Source organism: Aedes albopictus, chromosome 2, assembly GCF_035046485.1.
Source record: "Aedes albopictus strain Foshan chromosome 2, AalbF5, whole genome shotgun sequence".
In the NCBI taxonomy this organism is placed as follows: domain Eukaryota; kingdom Metazoa; phylum Arthropoda; class Insecta; order Diptera; family Culicidae; genus Aedes; species Aedes albopictus.
Genome location: NC_085137.1, coordinates 404,631,872 through 404,651,148, shown reverse-complemented (window position 1 = coordinate 404,651,148; position 19,277 = coordinate 404,631,872). Strand labels below are relative to the sequence as shown.

The 19,277-nt window shown below is 38.6% G+C and overlaps 1 protein-coding gene across 3 annotated transcripts in view; it reads right to left on the bottom strand.

The window, feature by feature from the left end:
- LOC115253570 (molybdenum cofactor biosynthesis protein 1) overlaps window positions 1-6,695 on the bottom strand; it is a 62,373-nt gene extending 55,678 nt beyond the window's left edge. The window contains exons 1-2 of one of the 3 annotated variants that reach the window (XR_009997962.1): window positions 6,519-6,695; window positions 5,628-5,852 (exon numbers count right to left, since the gene is read on the bottom strand). Coding sequence is in view for 2 of the 3 variants with exons in the window: in XM_062853351.1 (XP_062709335.1) it covers window positions 5,628-5,831 (204 nt within the window). In the remaining variant the exon portion in view is untranslated. The remainder of the gene's footprint in view (window positions 1-5,627; window positions 5,853-6,518) is intronic. The other 2 variants (XM_062853351.1, XM_062853352.1) reach the window with 2 other exon arrangements.
- Between the last annotated feature and the right edge of the window lie 12,582 nt (window positions 6,696-19,277).

The following is a 19,277-nucleotide window of genomic DNA, read 5'->3' as shown; positions in this document are numbered from 1 at the left end:
GAGTGATTCTCGAACTAAATTGTTCTCTATGTGAAAGCATTAGTCTTCTGAGCAACTTTGCCAAAGACAGTATCCTTCTAAATAATCTAAGAACACTAGCGCCACGCAGTGAGTGACTTTTTAACTAAATGGTTTCCTATGCGATAGCTCTTAGGGCAGATTTCTTCACCTCGGCTTAACTCGTAAGCCAGGTTACCCATATAGTAAAACCTGGCTTAACGCCTAAGTCAGGGTGAAGAAATCGGCCCTTAGAATTCTGAGAAACTTTGCTGAAGACAGTATCCTTCTAAGTGATCCAGAACGCGAGATTTTCCACAACTACTGACAAAATATAATGCTATCCCACATGCCCGACATGGAGCCTTGTGAAGCAGATTCCTGGTTGCCAATGTTCCCACAACCAATGTTTTACCAAATCAATACATTCTTGACGAAATTATCTTTCATTTAAATTAGTAAAAATCATCATTCTAAGAGTTTGAATTTCTGGGTCATATTGACCCCAATGCAGTATTCGTTACTTTTTAGAGGCGCCATTTTGGTTTCACCTTAAGAAAAAAGAAAATCATTAACTGCTTCATTTCTGCAAAATTTTAAAAGTCAAGAAGTTTCATTACGATGAGTTACCAAACAAAAGAGAAATCACGTTTTGCACGCAGAAAAATGAGGCTTGTTTAAAACAATAAAACGCATCAGTTGACAGCCACTATTCGCATCGTTCGGACGTACTTATAACTTCTCCCGTGCTTCGTATCAGTAAAATGAGTGGTGTTCGCAAAAACACTTTGGTGATTGATTTTGGTGTTCTTCCGTCGCGTCCAGATGTTGGGAAAGTCCAACAGTTTCTGGAACACGAAATCAAATTAAATCTCGTTGATGTTAAAAGTGTTCAATTTCACAACACCCGAAAATGTGTGTTTGTTGAAATGGTGGACATTAATACGGCGAAGCGCTATGAAAGCGCCCATAATATCAAGCGAGTTTTTGTTTGTAAGGGCAAGCCTTTCAAAATACCCGTCTATGTGGACAGTGAGGCAGTGAGTGTCCGAGTACACGATCTTCCCCCGTCCGTATCACACAAGTCCGTCGCCGATTTTATGATGCGGTTCGGCGATGTGCTTTCAGTGCAAAGCGAACGTTGGAGGCATTATTTTTCGGGATTACCGAACGGAGTTCGAGTGTTGCAGATGCGGATCAAGCATCCCATTCCATCATATCTAACAATCGTCGATGAGATCTGTTTCGTGGAGCACCCGAACCAAATCCGGACTTGTAGGCGATGTTGCCGACCCGCACACCCGAGGCAGAAATGCGTAGAATCAACCATTCCCGAACGCACCAACAACACTTAGGCACCCTACACACTACTCAAACCGTTTGACCAACATTGCCACCGCCCCCAGGTTGGTCGAACCAGCAAATGTTTCTGCAACCGTATGACGAACTGCCAAATCGTGTTGCACCAACATGTCACTTTGGTTGCACCAACATCATCCCCCATTTGAAATCGCACTATGTTTGTGCAACAACACTACACACGGTACGATCGGTTCGTCAAACATTGGCTCCGCCCACCGTTGGTTTGAGTAAAATCAAACTGGTTTGATTTTTGCCAACCAAACCATCAACCGTCAAATCGGTTTGACGAACTGCCAAATCGGTTCGTCAAACAGCATCACACACGGTCAAACTTAGCACCAACTTCAACACCAACCTGGGGGCGGAGTCAATGTTGGTCAAACCGTTTGACTGGTGTGTAGGGTGCCTTATCCAACCACATCACCATCATCACCAGCAGCAACAGCAGCGAGCGATGAGCGAACCACATGCGAACCACAGAATACGTTCAGTGAGGCTGATTTCTCGCCGCTTCAAATTGAATCCCAATCATTCCATTGTGCCCCTATCACGTTCAACGAGCCATCGAAATGTCCACTTGCCGAACACAATAGGCAACCCAATACCATGCTTACGGTTTGTGCAGTGGAAGCAGAGAATCCAAACGACGCGATCGAGATCGTCGACGATGACAACGACGACGACGATGACGGTGACCACGACGATAACGGTGACGTCGACGCGAACGACAGCTCATCTCCATGCGAGGCCTCTGATGGTACCAATAAGCGACGACTGTCAACGAAGCGTGGAGGGGAAAAAAAGAAAATTTGTGCTAGTCTGGGATCGCAGCAGAGTAGCTGTGATACCGTTGTTTCCAATGTAAAAATAAGAGCAAATCGGCCCCGTTAAGCCTCCGGGCGTATGGGCCTGTAAAATAAACGAATTGAATAAAAAAAAAAAAAATAAAACGCATGGTTGATTTTCAAACTGAGCAATTATCGGAATTTACTTATTCCAAAGTTATATTTCTTTGTTCTTACTTAGAGTTTAACGATCAAAATAACCAATTCCCATCATTCCATATAACGTTAAAATCTGCATTTGTTTCAACAAAATGGGGACCATAAACATGCCCCGGAAGCACTCACACATCTTCAAAATTCTTACCTCAACATCGCAACAATGAAGAAAGTGTAGCAAATCCATCACTCCAACTTCCAAGTGCAGTTTTGGCCGTGATGGATAACGCGCAGGTACTCAAGACTGCATAAAAAAAAAAATGTTCGGTTTCGATTTTTTGCCTTTTTTTATTCGTTTTTGCTTCCATCCGCTTGTCGAGTGCCTAAAAATAGATTTCCGAGCTGCCCCAGGAGCTGCCGTCACCAACACAAACTTCCCGGCTTTGTTAGTGGCAAAAGTGCAGTCGTTTAAAACAATCTGTTATTTTATGTTGAAACTACCAAATCTCTGTTTGTTCTAACAAACTGTCAAAAACTTCGACAAATGAAAATATTTGTATTATCAAACAATGGAACACTTCAGTTTTAACTAGAAATCAGTTTGTCGCTATAGTGAACTGAAAAATCGGTTGATTTGAACTAGTATTTAATTGTGTTTACAAATTATTTTTCTGCGTGTGTAATAACCCATTCCAGGATCAACATTTGATGTAGTTTTTTCTGTTTGTTTTAAGTGTTTACTGATAATGAACATTTTGTTTCGGGAGAATTGAAGTAAGTTTATCAAAAGATGCAGGAATTATCGTAAGGTATCTATCTGTTGCAAGCGTATCACAAATAGCTTATTCAATGAAAGATTTTAATACCGTTTTCTATTCCAGATTTTTGGCCACCTAGTCCTGCAGCGACTAAGATGGAAAAACAAACCAGATGAATAATGCAGGCAGCTGTCTCAACACAACCAAATAATATTTTGTGTGCCTTAATGTTTACCAAACGTATCCTTTGGAGATTACCTTTCCACTAACATCCACATTCCTGTGACACCTAGGCCTGAGAGATCGTTGAGCTGTCAACATATTTCATAGGTGTCCAAAACTTGTTTTCTTTGCGCACTTGCACAAGCTTACGCGTTCACTACCGAACCATCCTTTTGTAGCTCCCTGTTTCAAAAGCGTTCTAGATTTGCTTGTATTGTTGACTGTTTTTCACATGAATGATGACTGTTGACTCACTCATTCCCCAGCCAACACGAAGTCGTATATGATGTAGAATATGATGCTAAAGTGGAGGCCATATACGTACATGCTTCCATTTAACCGCGTGTAAAGGGTACGCATATCGCCTCCACTTTAGCATCATATTCAACAGCATATGCGATCGTGTGTTGGCTGGGTCATTGCATAACATCCCCAAGTGCAACTATTGAACAGCAGGCATGAGAGTTCGTGAACATGTCTCAAGGCTCATAATTTCAAATTGGTTTGAGCGTTAGTTGATGAAGATAGACGGTCAACTATTCCGGACTCATTGTTATGGATTCAGTTCTGTTGCCACCCTTGCCGGCTGCCTTGGTGTTCTTATCTTGCTAAAGGACGTCTTCAACATACATAGATGTGGGAGTTGCTTCATTTGCGTCTTCAGTCGTTCTGGCATGTCAATTGCTTCCAATGTTGTCCGCAATAATCAAATGTTCGCCAAAGTACTGCTTCCACTTTGCAATGACTTCATTTCAGCTCATTTTTTGGCATCAATCTGGTGCACCACGTTCAGTTTACCTAATTGGGCCATATTGGCCTCAATACCTTACTATGTTCAAAGATGCTTGAACTTTTCGGCGCGTAGCATGATGCCTTGATGAGGTACGTTTAGCTCCTGTAAGGACACTTAGATAAATCGATAATTTTACGCAGTGCGGATTAACTCCAAAAACTCCATTGTCGGCTGGCTACTGGGTAATCAAGGACGTTTCACGATACAAAATATCTAACTCATGGAACTAACGTAGGTTCGGTAAACGGCACAGCTATTCCTGTTGAGCTCTGCGCCTGGAAATCTCGCTGAAGACAAGGCAGTCGTGTTTGGGGCCGGAACTTGAACCAGGGGACCAATGGGCATTGCTTGCCATTGAATCTTAACATAATCTTCTATCTCGGCTGCGAACATTGTCACACTTGAGTATTATCAGTTTGGAACAGCATTCCTTGTGTTCCTAACAGACTTGACAATTTAATTTCCTACTCGTGAATCCGCCTAGAAGTATGCAAATTAATGTTACACACTGACGTACATATCATCCAAATCGTATTGTTTTGTATACCACTGCTCTATTACCAACTGAACTTACAATCGAATACTGTTATGACTCCCTTAGAAACTAGCCTAACTTCGTGAACATACACTCAGAAATAAATAAAGTCATAAATGAATATTTTCTATGCAAAATTGCGGTTCGACTGGGTTCATGCATTAACTGACTAAATATGATTTAGTTGAGCAAAACTATATACCATTTAGTTTTCAGAATGCATATTTTTTAGTACTTTTTAAAAAAGTTGTTCCTTGTAATATTTTCTAAATTTTATGCATTTTATGTATAAATATAAGTAAAATTTCGCTTTTCTTTAGGAATTTCATTTCAATATATTAAATCGGTGAATTAGCAGCTAAATAATAATTTTATTTTATTAAAGAAATTTAATCATTTTGACAAAGTTCAATATTTCCATTTTCTGTTGGTTCTGCTGAGAATCCTTAACTTTCCATAACCTGCTGGGCTCTATGAGTATCCTGGCCCACAAAGAATGTTCCGATTTGGCATATCTATATCCTCAGCCACCAAAAGGAACCTGTCCACGGTGTTAATCTGGTGCTCTGCAAAGGATATAATGTAATTAAATATGGGATAAGGATAATCTTCGTGGTAACGTAAAATGAAGGGGCCGATTTGTTTTACTCACGTAAGACTGCGCTGCATCTCTCATGCGGAACTTCTGGAGTTGCACTAATAGTTTTACAAATATTACTTAATAAATATAAAACTTTAAAGCTTTTAACAAAAACGGAAAGTACAGTTCTAAACAAAATCTATAACTGCGGCGCTTTTATTGTAAGTTGCCACCGTACAGGAGTCTAAAAACTACACATTCTCTTACTTAAATTAATTTATGCATTCTAATTATAAGATATATGCACTGAGAATCTATTTCTTTGAAATTTGAATGCATAAGTGCGATTTAGTTATGAAATGAATGAAAAATAGTCATTTCATGAATATCCTTATTTCTGAGTGTATGTTAAAGTCATCCCATTATCTCGATAACATACCTGTTGAGTATCGCCCTTTTCGCCGCCTGCCAGTGACGACATCGTCCTACTGATAATTCCATCTTGCTGCGCACATCCTCCGATCGAAACTGACCTCAACCCATCGGCCAATCCATCCTTCCTGGAACCATCTCGCCACAACAAGTTTCCACTCTCCAACCAACGGCCACCCTTTCGTGCGGTTGTTTGTACAATTCGTAGCATTTTGTTGTGCCTTTGTTAGCTCTGAAAAACACAAAATAGGTTCACTTTTTAGTCGGTGACCAGACAGAGAAACATGTTTTGATTCTGTTGTTGCTTGCTAGACTGATAATGACATCGTAGTAGGTCGTATGCGAAGCAATTTCCAATTGGAAAATGTGAACGGGCTAGAGAGCGAAGAGAATTGAGAGACGCAAATATGAGAGATTGGGAAGCTTTTGAATTTTTGGGCATTGTAAGCGGAACGTTACACTCGCATGTGCTCGCATTTATTTTTGCAAATGCGAATGTAAATGTAAACTAAACCATTTAAAAATTATTGGACATACATTGTGTGGAAGTTCATATCACATGGAATTGAACGTACACATATCATTATGGAAAATAGTATGAATGACATGCAAGACCTAAAACAATAATTTGCAATCGATCAACAGGTGGAACATTCGCCGACTCACTACGATATGAAACGAATGAATCAAACTAACCAATGACAGTGCGTATATTAAGGGCTCTTCCGAATGGTTAAATATTGAAGTCTGATAAGAAAATTCAATAGCCGAAGGGGAAAAGATTAAACTACGTCATTCATTCTATTCGCAATATTGATGGGTAATTTAGTATTCAAGGCCGCGTCAAAAATGATTGCTCTAATGTGATAAATTGAACCAATCACTCTGTATTACTCACAAACTCTAGATCTGCATCAGGCTTCCAATAAAAAGGTCAACGGTGGCCTCGATAAAACAGCTGATGAAGGTAAGCTTTACTACCTGTGTATAACTGCAAAGAAGCGTGCCAAATCACTTCACTCAGCCGGCTTTCAGCTATAACGTGTGCACCTCACGAGTTCTAGAGTAAAACTGGTTGCGAACTGAATGATACTCGCCATACATCTACAATTATCAATCATATTTGTTTTTCTTTTCGATTTTATATATGTGCACTAACACACTATCATCAAACAATTTTCGAATGCGCCTAAAGGTAGACTTTGTGTTTTGCCTTACTTTTGCGGTAACGGCGGTGTAAAGCAATTATTTTATTACTAACACACTGAAAAGACATCGATTGTAGGGTAGTGGAACAAGTCTTTGCTCCTCTGGAGACAGACGGAGTCAGCGAGGATTGGCTTTGACAGTCATCTTTACCAATATGAAGCACATGGTTGCAGGTAGAGACAGTGTTAAAAGTGAATAAATATATCAAAGAAAACCCAGAATTATATTGTGACAGCCCCGTTTGAAAATTATCTTTTATCATACATAGAACTCATAATTGATTGATTGATTACCTAGTCTTTATTATAGTAGAACTCATAGATATCAATGGAAACAATGATAGAAGGGAACATTTTCAACCGTATAGCAAATTGTGTTTTTCCAATGAGTTGTATGGGCTGGCAGAAGTAGTAATTACTCAAAAGTAAAATATTGTTTGTGCTCTTTTTACCAACATTGAAAAGTTGTGTTTAAATTAATGTAAAATTTTATGCATTCCTTCATTTGTCGAGTTGTGGTTTTCCATCAAATAATGGAGTAAATGGAATGTGATTGTGTTAAGAGAATATAGAGTACAAAAAGAGCTTAAGACGTGTTTAAGGGTGAGAGATAAGGAGGAAGGTTGATACTGTAAAAGGGTTTCCAAAAACTATTTTGAGCCTAGATTTTATGCAGAAGTTAACGGATATACATGAATAACTAGTAACCTCTCGCTGGATAAGGTTTATGCATACATGGGCATGGACATCTTTGTTTTTTTTCTAGCAATATGCAATTCATTGAGGCTGTCTTCGAGTATCTCGTGGAGATTATCCTTCGAGTCTACAAGCATCAACGATGTACTGGAGTGTTGTTAATGCAAATCATACTTACTAAAGTAATGAGTTCAATGTTTTTTGAAAATCTCCAAGAATTCCCTTTAGTAGGGGTCATCGGATCTACAAACGTAAACTAGTTTCCTCTAAGAGCTTTATGATTAAGTCTCATTCTCCCAGAGACTTAGGTAGCTACGAATTATCAAGTTGTGAGTTTAATACTTCTAAGCGTCTCCAAGAATTCCCTTGCGTATATTTACTCAACCTTTATAAGGGTCCTCGATTCCACAAGCAAATTCAGTCTGAAGCGCATTGAAGTTCTTCTGAAACCCTTGTAACGTTCCTAAAATGCCTTAAATCGCTACTGAAACCCACTGAAGCACACCTCAAGGGGTTGTAGGGTAAAAGCACTTGTCTTCGCCCCCTCCATACAAATCTCATTTTTTATGTATGAAGTGGCGAAGATCAGAGCAGAATTTGGAGGAGGCGAAATCTAGTGTTTTTACCCTATATGTTGAGGTCGGGAAAACATTGATTTTTTATTCTTTTATCTTAAAGAATGGCTTCTTATGAATGCTGTGTCAAATTTTCAGAGAGTTCCATGCAGTTGAAGAAAAGTTATAGCGTTTTGCGCCTCACTCCTTTATGGGCACGTAGTGTTTATTTGAAACTTTAAACGTGGTTATCTCGGAATCACGTTTTTTTCTGAAAGTGTCGATGCGTTGACTACGATTGCGGAAATAGGTTTAATTTTTTGGCTGAAAAAAGCGAATCGCGTTAAGTACTGTTCCTTTGAATTCCACTAAGAATTTGCATCCTTTGACAGATACGTATTTCGACCTCAACTGTAAGGTCGTCTTCAGTGTCTTGTACTTGACTCGACTCAAGTACAAGACACTGAAGACGACCTTACAGTTGAGGTCGAAATACGTATCTGTCAAAGGATGCAAATTCTTAGTAGAATTCAAAGGAACAGTACTTAACGGGATTTTCTTTTTATTTACAGATATTCCCCTAACAAGCCCAGGTTAATCATCATGAAAAAAGCGCTTTTTTGAGAAAAAATGTTCTTGTTTCAAAACAAAATCTTTTTTTGATATTCCGATAGTTCAAGGATACCACAACGTCCTCTAGTAACAAGTTTGTTTTAGGTTTGTGCTTTCAGTTGAGCCGTTCGACTGTAATCATAGTCACGGTAAGCCTCTTTAAAAATACTGAAGCCCCTTATATACAGGAACCCCTCGGAAAGTACCTGAATCTCTCTGAAGTGCACCTGAAATCCCTGAAACGCCTTGAAATGATTCTGAAACCCCCTGAAATGTCCTAAAGCGCCTTGAATTGTATCTGAAACCATACCGAAACTCTCCTGAAACTCCCCTGAAGCTCATCCGATGGCCTGTGAAATACTTGCAACCCCCGGGAACCCCTCTGAAATGTCCTAAAATACCTTAGAGTTAATCACCTTGAGTTAATCTGCATTGCCAGCCCGAAAAATGATAAAAAATGCCATTTTTGACTCCCATATTTTTAATTTGAAGGAGATTTTGTTCATGCTCTGGTTTTCGTGAATCATTCACTTTACATCAACGCATAACCATTTTTGCTCACCTATCTTTTGGGAAAAAACGTCTGAAAAAAACTAACTTTCTTCTTCAAAAACACACACTGTGACTTCGAAATTTTAGTTTTTTGTCTATTTGAAGGACTATTGAAAAAAAAAATACACTGGGAGTAATATTCATCGCGGATCTACTTTAGATGACACACAATTTAAATTTCGAAAAACCTTACTCTTTTGATTTTTCTATTATTTTTTCTGTGGTAAGCTGAATTCCAGCATCAAAATTTGCCAAGTAGCTGAGAATGGTCAATTGCTTCTAACAGTTTTTTTTCTCGATTTTTTATTTCCATCGTTTTTTAACAATCAAAAGGAATCCATTTTTAAGATTTTTGATTTGAAAAATAGATTGCATATTTTCTTTCCCTACATTCAATCATACTAACACAGCAACATTTTTGAAATGCTGCTAGCAAAAAAAACAGCAAAAAATGCTGAATTTCAGCAACATTTTTGCTGAATTTCAGCAACGGCCGTTGACCATTTTGTATGGACAAATAAAAAATTTTGTATGGACTAATGACCACGCGGGAGGGGGGGGGGGGGGGGGTTGAAAAGTCACAAAAAAATGACCACGTGGTTTATGGACAGCCCCTTGGTTGAAGACAATCGTATAATTATTATACATAATTATTACAAAAAGCAATAGAATATTTGTAAAATTGTGTGGATTAACCAACATTTTTTTATTCGATTCAATTGTTTAACATAGTTGAGAGCATCTCTTCCAAATTGTTATGAGCATTTCTTCGGAAATTCCTGATTGCAGTAATTCCTTTGGAATTTTTTCGGCATTTATTTTTGCATTTTGTAAATTGTAAATTGTAAAACAATTGAATTGAGAATTCCTCCGAAAAATTATTTTAGAATTCCTTTAGCAACGCCTTTAGAAAATGAATTAAAAACGGCTTTGGGTTTGTTTTTGGCGTTTCCTTTTGATCCCCTTCGGAAGTTTCTTTCAAATAATCTTTTATTTAGCACATCCTTTAAATTTTCTTCGGTAATTCATGTGAAAAGTGCTTCGACAATTCTAGTAAACTTGGTATTTTTTTTAGGAATTTCATCAGCAAACCCTTAAGAATTTGTTACGGTAGTTGTTTTCCAATCATTTCTCAAGCATTTTTTTAATTGTTTCAGCAGTTCTTTTAACAGTTTTCTTTTTAAATTGTTATGGCCATTTTGTTTTTGGAATTTTAACAGCAATCTCATCGAGAGTTCCTTCGGTAATGCTTTTGGGAATTTCTTCGCAAATTTGTTAGGATCTTTGTTGGCAATTTCTCGGGAATTCCCTAATCCATTTTCTGTAAATCTTTTGGGTGTTTCTACATTTTGGCAATTTCTTTGGTGAATCTTTCGGTAATCCCTTCTTGCAGATGGAGTTCACAAAATAATTTATTATTATTTATTATTACTGAATTATTCTCATGTGAAGTTTTTTTTGAATTTATTTAGTATTTCTTTCAATCTTTTTTGGCAATTTCTAAGCAAATAGTTTTGAAAATTTAATCGAAAATGCTTTCAGTTATTCATTTGAGGAGTACTTCAGCAATTCTTTTAGGAATTTCTCTGGTATTGTTCTTGAGAAGCCGTTCTGAAGTATCTTTTAAATTCCTCGAATAATTCTTCTGAGAACCCTTTCCAAAATTGCTTCAGCATATATTCTTTAGGAGGTCCTTTAGATATTTCTTTGTAAATGCTTGATTTATATTAAAAATTCATTGGCAAATCATTGGAATCTATTTCCAATTTTCCTTCAGGAATTTCTTCAGCAATAACTTTGAATGTTTATTCTAATTCTATGATAATTGGGTGCTTTAGGGGTATCCGAATTATTTGATAATCGGATTCGCCTCTCAAAAATTAGTCGAAATCCAAAATTTCATAATTTTTGGAGTCCGCCAACTATTTTTAAAATGCATTTAAAGTTTGTATGGGATTTTTTTTGTTCGGGTCGAACTGTCATTTTATCGATTGAACTGTCATTCTATCCACGAAAATTGTTTTGTTATTTTAACCATCAAAACAAAGCTATTGGAATCCAATAAAATCACGTTATACTCAGAAAAATGAGCTCTATCGATTAGGCTATAGAAATAGCAATATTTTATTCACTAAACAACTCAATTCCTTTTGTAATAGATATTGCAATTTGAGATGAACCAGCCAACGGCTGAAATTCTCATAAATAAAGAGAATTGAATTTAATTGAAGATATTGCAATTCTATTTTCAGATTCTTTCGACTATTCTTTTCGAAATTGCAATTGCTTTGTGAAATCCTCCTGAAAAACGTTTGTTTAGAAATTCCTTTAGCTATTCCAATTGCATGAGAATCATCCAAAGGAATGACCAAAGGAATTCACATAGAAACTGCCGAAGGAGTTTTAGAAAGGCACTTGTGGTGGATTCCCAGATGATTTCCATAAGCATCACCAGGAGGGGAGGGGGCTTTTAGAAGGAACTTTTGCAGGATTTGTAGAAGAAACTTCTGAAGAAGGATTGGCACTCCTGGAAAATTCCCAGAATGGACTCATAACAAGAAGTCCGGGAGAACGCTCAGAAAAAAATCCTGGAGGAATCCCATAAAAAAGTTTTCGAGCATTCCTAGAAGCAGCTCTTGGAAGAAATGCCGTAAGAAATCCGGGAAGAAATCCGAAAACGATTTTCGAAGAGAATCCAGGTATGTATAGCTCAACGAATCCATGACCGAAGTTACAGAAGGAATTATTAGAAAAGCTTTTGGAGAAATCCTAGGATTTTTTGGGGGAATGTCATATTATTTTTTAAAAGGATTTAAAAACATAATCTCGCAAGAACTCCCGGAGTAACTTCTGAAGATTCCCTGGAGTTTTCTGCAAACACTTCGAATTGAATCCGATGAAATAATCAAGCGGAATAGTACAGAATCTCTGACAACTTTCTTAGAGAAATCGTTTCGGATAATAGCACTGCCATGTGTGTCACTCTTGCGTTAGATGAAACAGATAAATTGATTTCAGTTTCTAGATGCACGCCGGAGTCACACAACTGTGGTGTATATCTATTGTCGGCCTATGTTAGGAAACTGTTAAATGTGAATTGTGTTAGGTCATTGTAACCAGAGAACGTTTTGTACGAATGAACAAAAACAATTTTATATGCATTGTCGGTTCTTCTATACAAATGAACCGTGGCATTTTTGTGGTTCTGTCAATATGAAATCATTGGCGGCACCGTGTGATAATCATATGCGCATTTTAAGATAACGATCGAAATGTGACAGAATCGGCAATGCTTTTAAAACGGCCGAAATTCGATATCTCGCACTATTTTACCACACCAGTCGTTTTCCAAAAAATAATCATTAATTGAATCAATTCTGATTTGGCCGCACAAGCTCGGTCAAATGGCTCAATCACCATGACATCGGAAAACAACTTTTGTTCAATGGAATATCTTGTTCGTCGCCCGCCGTAGCCGAAATATGAGCAACGAGTCGGACAGAGATCTAAGGAGCGGATCCCTTCACGATTTATGAGCCGCGCGGCAGGATACGAAGCCGAATGTCTGCGCTACGCACAAACCGAAGTGCCTATCCACCAGAGTTCCCCGAAACGGTTTATCATCGATCTTACCCGGCATCGGCCAAATATTTTGTCAGTTCCTTCGCTGGCTGCTCGTTAAGGGTATGCCGCCCGATCAGGGATCGGGATTGATCGTTATCCCGATGCCGACGCCGCTGCCGCCGCACACGACGATGAAGATGCATGTTAGGGAGAGAGGTTACTTCGTTGTACCAAATTCCTCGAATCAAATTGATCTCTATCGGGAGGGCTCGTTTAGGAGGCACCATATTTCATGGCTATTCGGAACGTTTCAACCCCAACCAGCGGGAGGAAACAATGTCTAAGCAAATATTATGATTCTTTTTCCAATGACGCCGACGACGATGAGTGAGCAGTAGGTGTTGTTTGAGGAGTCATGCTGAGATTTTATGAGTTTCAATTCATGGAAAGTCTTTGATGCACACAAGACGGACGGCTTATTGTTCTGAGGCTAGAGACTCAGATGAGATCGAGCTGGTAGACCACACCGATGAGGAATTTGTTGCTTGTGATTAATTACTGGCATCTCAGAAAAAATGCAGTGTTATCTACCTCTTCATGAAGGCATAGAATGATTCATAAATAAATATTTCCGATGAGCAATAACGGCAATAAATTTTACACAAATCCTTTGAACTCTACATTCATTCATCTTTCAATATTTTATTTTTGTGGAAATAGGGCATATTTATCATAGAGCAGTTGGTTTGACAATTTTGTGAGCTTCAAGATAACATATTTCAAATCCTGCAGGAGTTGTATCCCCGTTTTGCCCCCATTCAAAGAAAACGGTATTTGAAAATTTCGTCTTTTTTTGTAGAAAAATCAACATATGTCATCAACGCATTGACGGATTTTAATTTCTGCCTGAAAATATCCGTATTTTCTAGATCTAAAGCTTTGTCGAAGACGCAAACTGCGTACAATCGAAAACAAAAAAGTTATTCGGAAAAAATCTAATTTTTGGGTCCACCCTATCATATTTTTTTTTAAATGCTCTAGCGCAATATACAAATGACTTACAAAGATGGTGCCTTCGGCAAAGTTTCTCCAAATAGATTGAAGAAAACTTTCTAGAATATTGCTTTAAGCTATATTAATTGTAAGCTGAAAAAGTTTTATATTTCGAGATTTTACGGAATCACCCTAATTTCAATAAACATCAAATTATAGCATGATTATACTAACAATATTGTCGAAGATACATAACATCTAAAACATCATCTTCATGGGCAAAATATTTTTTCCTCCTGAATTCGTGATCAATGATCTATGAAAAAATAGAAAACTATCAATAAAAATAAGGAAAATAATCCATAGAGAATAGAAAAACGATCTATAAAAACTATGAAATGCATAAATAGATCCACAAATTATTATTATTATATTTTATTTAACACTCTTTACCAAATATGTAGGCATTCATGTCCATGATCCACAAAATAGGTATGGAAAATGTGTCATAGAAAATAGGAGAACCATCCAGAAAACATAGAAAATGATCCACAAAATTTAGAAACAATCCATAAGCCGACAGTGTAAGGATCCTTTCAGCTATTTCGTGGCGCGATTTATATTTCTGCTTAATTTTCTAAATTTTACCAAAACAAGGGATCGTTCGACAATTTTTAATCGATCCAAATAACTGCTTTATGGCTTTCTGGTATATTGGTATTCTCCCATAGAAAAGTTATCTTAGGAAATTTGGCAATTTTTCATGGATCATTTGTGACTTTTTATATACAAAAGAATATTTTTCCAGTAGCAAACTTCACTACTGGTATTATCTACACTGAAGTAAAGTCCACAGAGTTTACTACATAGTTAGTATGAATTAGAAGTTTTACATGCTGTGCTTGTACATGCTTGTAGTGCAGAACTTTCGAAAAAAAAACTTTTACGAGTAGTGCTGCGGATTTTTGCTGGAAGCTTGTGGTTCAGCGTAGAAGTTGCAGATTGTTCTGGATGATTATTCGGCAAGCAATAATCATCGTGAGCTTTCTCCCAGGATATTTCTCTAGTGTTCTCGCGAGATTTCTCCTGGTGTTTTTTTTTCGGTAATAATTTTCCGCAATTCTTTCCTGTGTTCCTCCTGAGATTTTCTCAGGAGTTCTTCCCAGGATTTCACCACGAAATTCTACAAGAATTTTTCCTGGGATTTTCGCCAAGGCTCCTCCCAGGTTTTTTAGGAGTTTTTCATGCTTTTTCCGGGAAGTTCAGACCGTATTTTCTCCCGGAGGTTTTCGCGGAGTCGCTACTAGGATCCCTCACAGATTTTACCCGGAGTTCCTTCTGCACTGTCTTCAAAAAAAATACCGTGAGCTTTTGTCTAGAGTTGCGCTTAAAGAATTTCGCAAGATTTCTGTTGTAATACCACTTGAGATTCCCTTCGGAGTTTCTCCGGGAATTCTTCTTAGAAGATATTTCCAGTGTTGCTTAGAGTTTTTCAAAATTTATCCTGTACTTTCTGTCAAGATTTCTTCCGGGGTTCATTCAGAGTTTCTTTTGAGTTTTCTACTCGAGTTATTGTTAATGTTTCTCATGAAGTTCTTCCCGCGATTTCATCCTGTGTTTTTAGGCTTTTCTTCATAGTTGTCTTCAAGACTTCTAGCTGTGATCGTCTTGAGATTACCCTCAAAGATAGTTTTTCCAGGATTACTCTCAGTGATCTACCCTGAATGCCCGCCTTCTTATCTTTTGGGGATTTTTTTATATGTCTCTTTTGGGATTACTCTACAAAAAAATCGGGAGTTCTTGCCCGAATTTTTCTCAGAATACACTGGAACTACTTTCGTGACAGAAAAAAGGGAATTTAGTGCATTTAATTAAGTCAGTAGTTAGCTTAGTTCTCCAAAAAAGGTTTTGTCCCTGGGTGTTTTAAATGGCGCCAAGGGTGTTTCCTGGGAAAGGAGCGGGTCTCAGAAATGTTTTGAGGGGCTCCAGGGGAGAAGGCTTAAATCAAAATGTGATTTTTAAGCGGGCACGCTTAAGGGGCATTTCAGGGGTCTGAGATATGTTTTATAAGGATTGAAGCCCTTTCGTATGCGTTATCTGAGGGGCGTTCAGAGAGATTCAGGAACCTATGGCCGTACCTGAAATAGCCTAAAACGCTAAAACACCTCTGAAATCCTTTGAATAATCCTAAATCCATCTGAGATCTTGAAAGCCCCCTGACATGCCCCTATATCTACCTAAGACTCTCTGGAACGCTCCTGAGGCCTCATGAAACCCTCTGAAAATCCCTGAGACTACCTGAAACGCCCCTGAAACCCCCTGAAATGCCCTAAACCCTCCAGTAATCTTCTGAAATTTGGTTGAGCGGACCTGTTGTGATGGTAAAAGCACGTAACTATCACGCCGAGGAGCTGGGATCGAATTCCACTCTCGACAAACTCGCAAAATGTGATTTCTTACTTCGGAAGGGGAATCAAATGTGGGTCCCGAGATAAACTAGCCTAGGGATCAAACTCTCGTTATACATATAAAAATCTCCTTGAATTCCCTGGACCTCACAAAAACGTCCCTGAATCCCCCTGTGCCCTCTGAAATATGCCCTTGAGACTCCCTGAGCCCTCTGAGAACCCCCGGAACTCCCAGAAAATCCATAAAATCTTTCTGTAACACCCCAGAAACCCCTCTGAATACTCCTGGGAATCCTCTGAATCCCCTAAAACCTCCGGAAACTCCCCTGAGACGCCCCTGAGAAACATTGAGATTTCCTGAAATACCCCTGTAAACCCTTTAATCACCCTTGCGATTTCCTCGTGAGGCACGGTAAAGGCTGGGTATGCTGCGTAATTCAGATCCCATTGTGATCCACTAGCCTCTGCCCAGCAACTCCTATCCCCACCTCCTCGTGGTACCGGTCGGAAACTATGAGCAACCTTAGGGAAGATCGGGTAACCAAACCCGGTGGGAACTTTGGTCGTAGGCTGACAGGGAAGGGGGGGTTTGCTTCGGCAAACATGAGCGTCTGTTCTCCAGGAGGAGCGGCTCACAACAGCGTCTGATCCCCATGTTAGGGGCGGCTGATCTACGTCCGAGTGTCAAGGAATTGACTCTAAGCTCAACTGTGCCCTATGGTTCTCCGGAAAGTAGGGGGTTGGTGTCAGGCCCCACGTGCCAGCCGTAAAAAACCATTGTAACGGAAAATCAACAATAGAATAATACGAGCCGAGACCAACGGCAACGACCCCATCGAACAAAAAGGACTTGCGATTGGAAACTCGGTACGTGGAACTGCCGATCTCTCAACTTCATTGGGAGCACCCGCATACTCGCCGAACAACTAAAGGACCGCGGGTTCGGCATCGCAGCACTGCAGGAGGTGTGTTGGACAGGATCCATGGAGCGAACGTTTAGAGGTAATCAAACCATCCACAAGAGCTGTGGCAACACACGCGAGCTGGGAACAGCTTTCATCGCGATGGGTGATATGTAGAGGCGCTTGATCGGTTGGTGGCCGATCGAAACAAAGAATGAGCAGGTTGAGGATCAAGGACCGATTCTTCAACTTCAGCATAATAAACGTGCACAGCCCACACTCCGGAAGCACTGATGATGACAAGGACGCATTTTACGCGCAGCTCGAAAGCGAGTACGATCGCTGCCCAGCCACGGCCTCAAGATCATCATAAGAGATTTAAACGCTCAGGTAGGCCAGGAGGAGGAATTCAGACCGACGATTGGTAAGCTCAGTGCCCACTAGCAAACGAACGAATACGGCCTACGACTCATTGATTTCGCCGCCTCCAAAAATATGGCCATACGTAGCATCTTTTTCCAACACAGCCTCCCTTATCGTTACACCTGGAGATCACCACAGCAGACGGAATCTCAAATCGACCACGTTCTGATTGACGGACGGCACTTCTCAGACATTATTGACGTCAGGACCTATAGTGGCATCAATTCCGACCACTATCTGGTGATGGGCAAACTGCGCTCAAAACTCTCCGTCATTAACAATGTACGGTACCGGAGACCGCCACGCAGAGATGCCAGATATACAGATTTTTCTGTATTATACAGATTTTAAGAGGTTAATACAGACAGGATACAGAGTACAGAAAAAATACAGATTTCATGATCATGATACAGATTTTTCCTCCACATATTTTTTTCCTCATACATTCACGCCAGATGGAAAAAAGTGATAAAAAATATTGAGAGTACAAACCCTTTTTATTATTCATATTTTTCACATTTGACCTCAATTTGCAATCATTCCATTAAAGTAATTTTTTTCTTTCGAATTGATTTTTTTTACGTTACAGTTCAAAGTTCTGTGATGATAATTATTAAATTTCGTAAGCAGTAATGGTACTTATAGAGACACTTTCATGCAAAGTTTCATCGACTTTAATCAATTGGTTTGAAAGCTTCTGGTGTTGATAGGGATGAGTGTTAGTGAAAATATATCGTGTTTTAATGTGCGATGTTTGCCTATTCATAACTTTTAAATTTCTCTGCCAATTTTCATGAAATTTTTACAGAATGTAGTTGATAATGGTTATATTATATCTGCAAAATTTTATGATTATTGGTATAGTAGTTCAATCGAAAGCATAAAGGGTGCTGAATAATTGTTGTCTGAGGGGCTAAAATCACGTTCAGTTCCAATACATGCTTCAATTATAAAATTGTTGATAGCGATTTTTTTTAAAATTCTGTTCATGCATCAAATATAGAATGAGAACTTTATGTTCAAAATTTCAGCCATTTCCTCTGCCAAATTCAAAAGTTATAGCCCTGACAAGCAAAACTAGGAGCTGTACAAAATTCAAGGGCACACATTCTACTCTTTCAATGCTATAACAAAAAAAAACTGCACCGATTTACATGAAATTTCGTAGGTGAAATGAACACATTTTAAGATGTTATTAGTCAAAATTTGAGCAATTTTAATGTATCTATTGCAGAGTTACAGCTGTATTTCTGTGTCCTAATTATTGCGGATACAGGCTTTACGTTAATCGCGGGCTTTTTTACGTTTTTTATCACGTTGAAATCTTAATCTTGTAAAATATAACTTTTCAACCTTTACCCAAAATTAAGTTTTTCAACAAGTTTTCAAAGATTATGTTGTTATAAGTATGAAAAAAATCGAATAAACTATATCTTTGCTGATTTTTTTTTATGTGTATTGCTGTTTGCTTGACAATTTGCAAGAGTCGCGAATTTCCAGTGAAATATGAAGTTGTAAGGAAAATTTAAGCTTGAAGTACTAAACATGAAAAATTAAATAAAAGTTGAAAACTTTGCTAAGCAAAAGACCTGGTGACACACCCTTTCAAACAACTGAGTTACAAACTATAAAATTGTGTTAATGATTAAAAATCGATAGAGCTTTTGGAAACTACAGAGTACGAAAACAGCTTGCAAAAATATGATACATCGAATGTAGCAAAAGGAACACGCCATATGTGATGG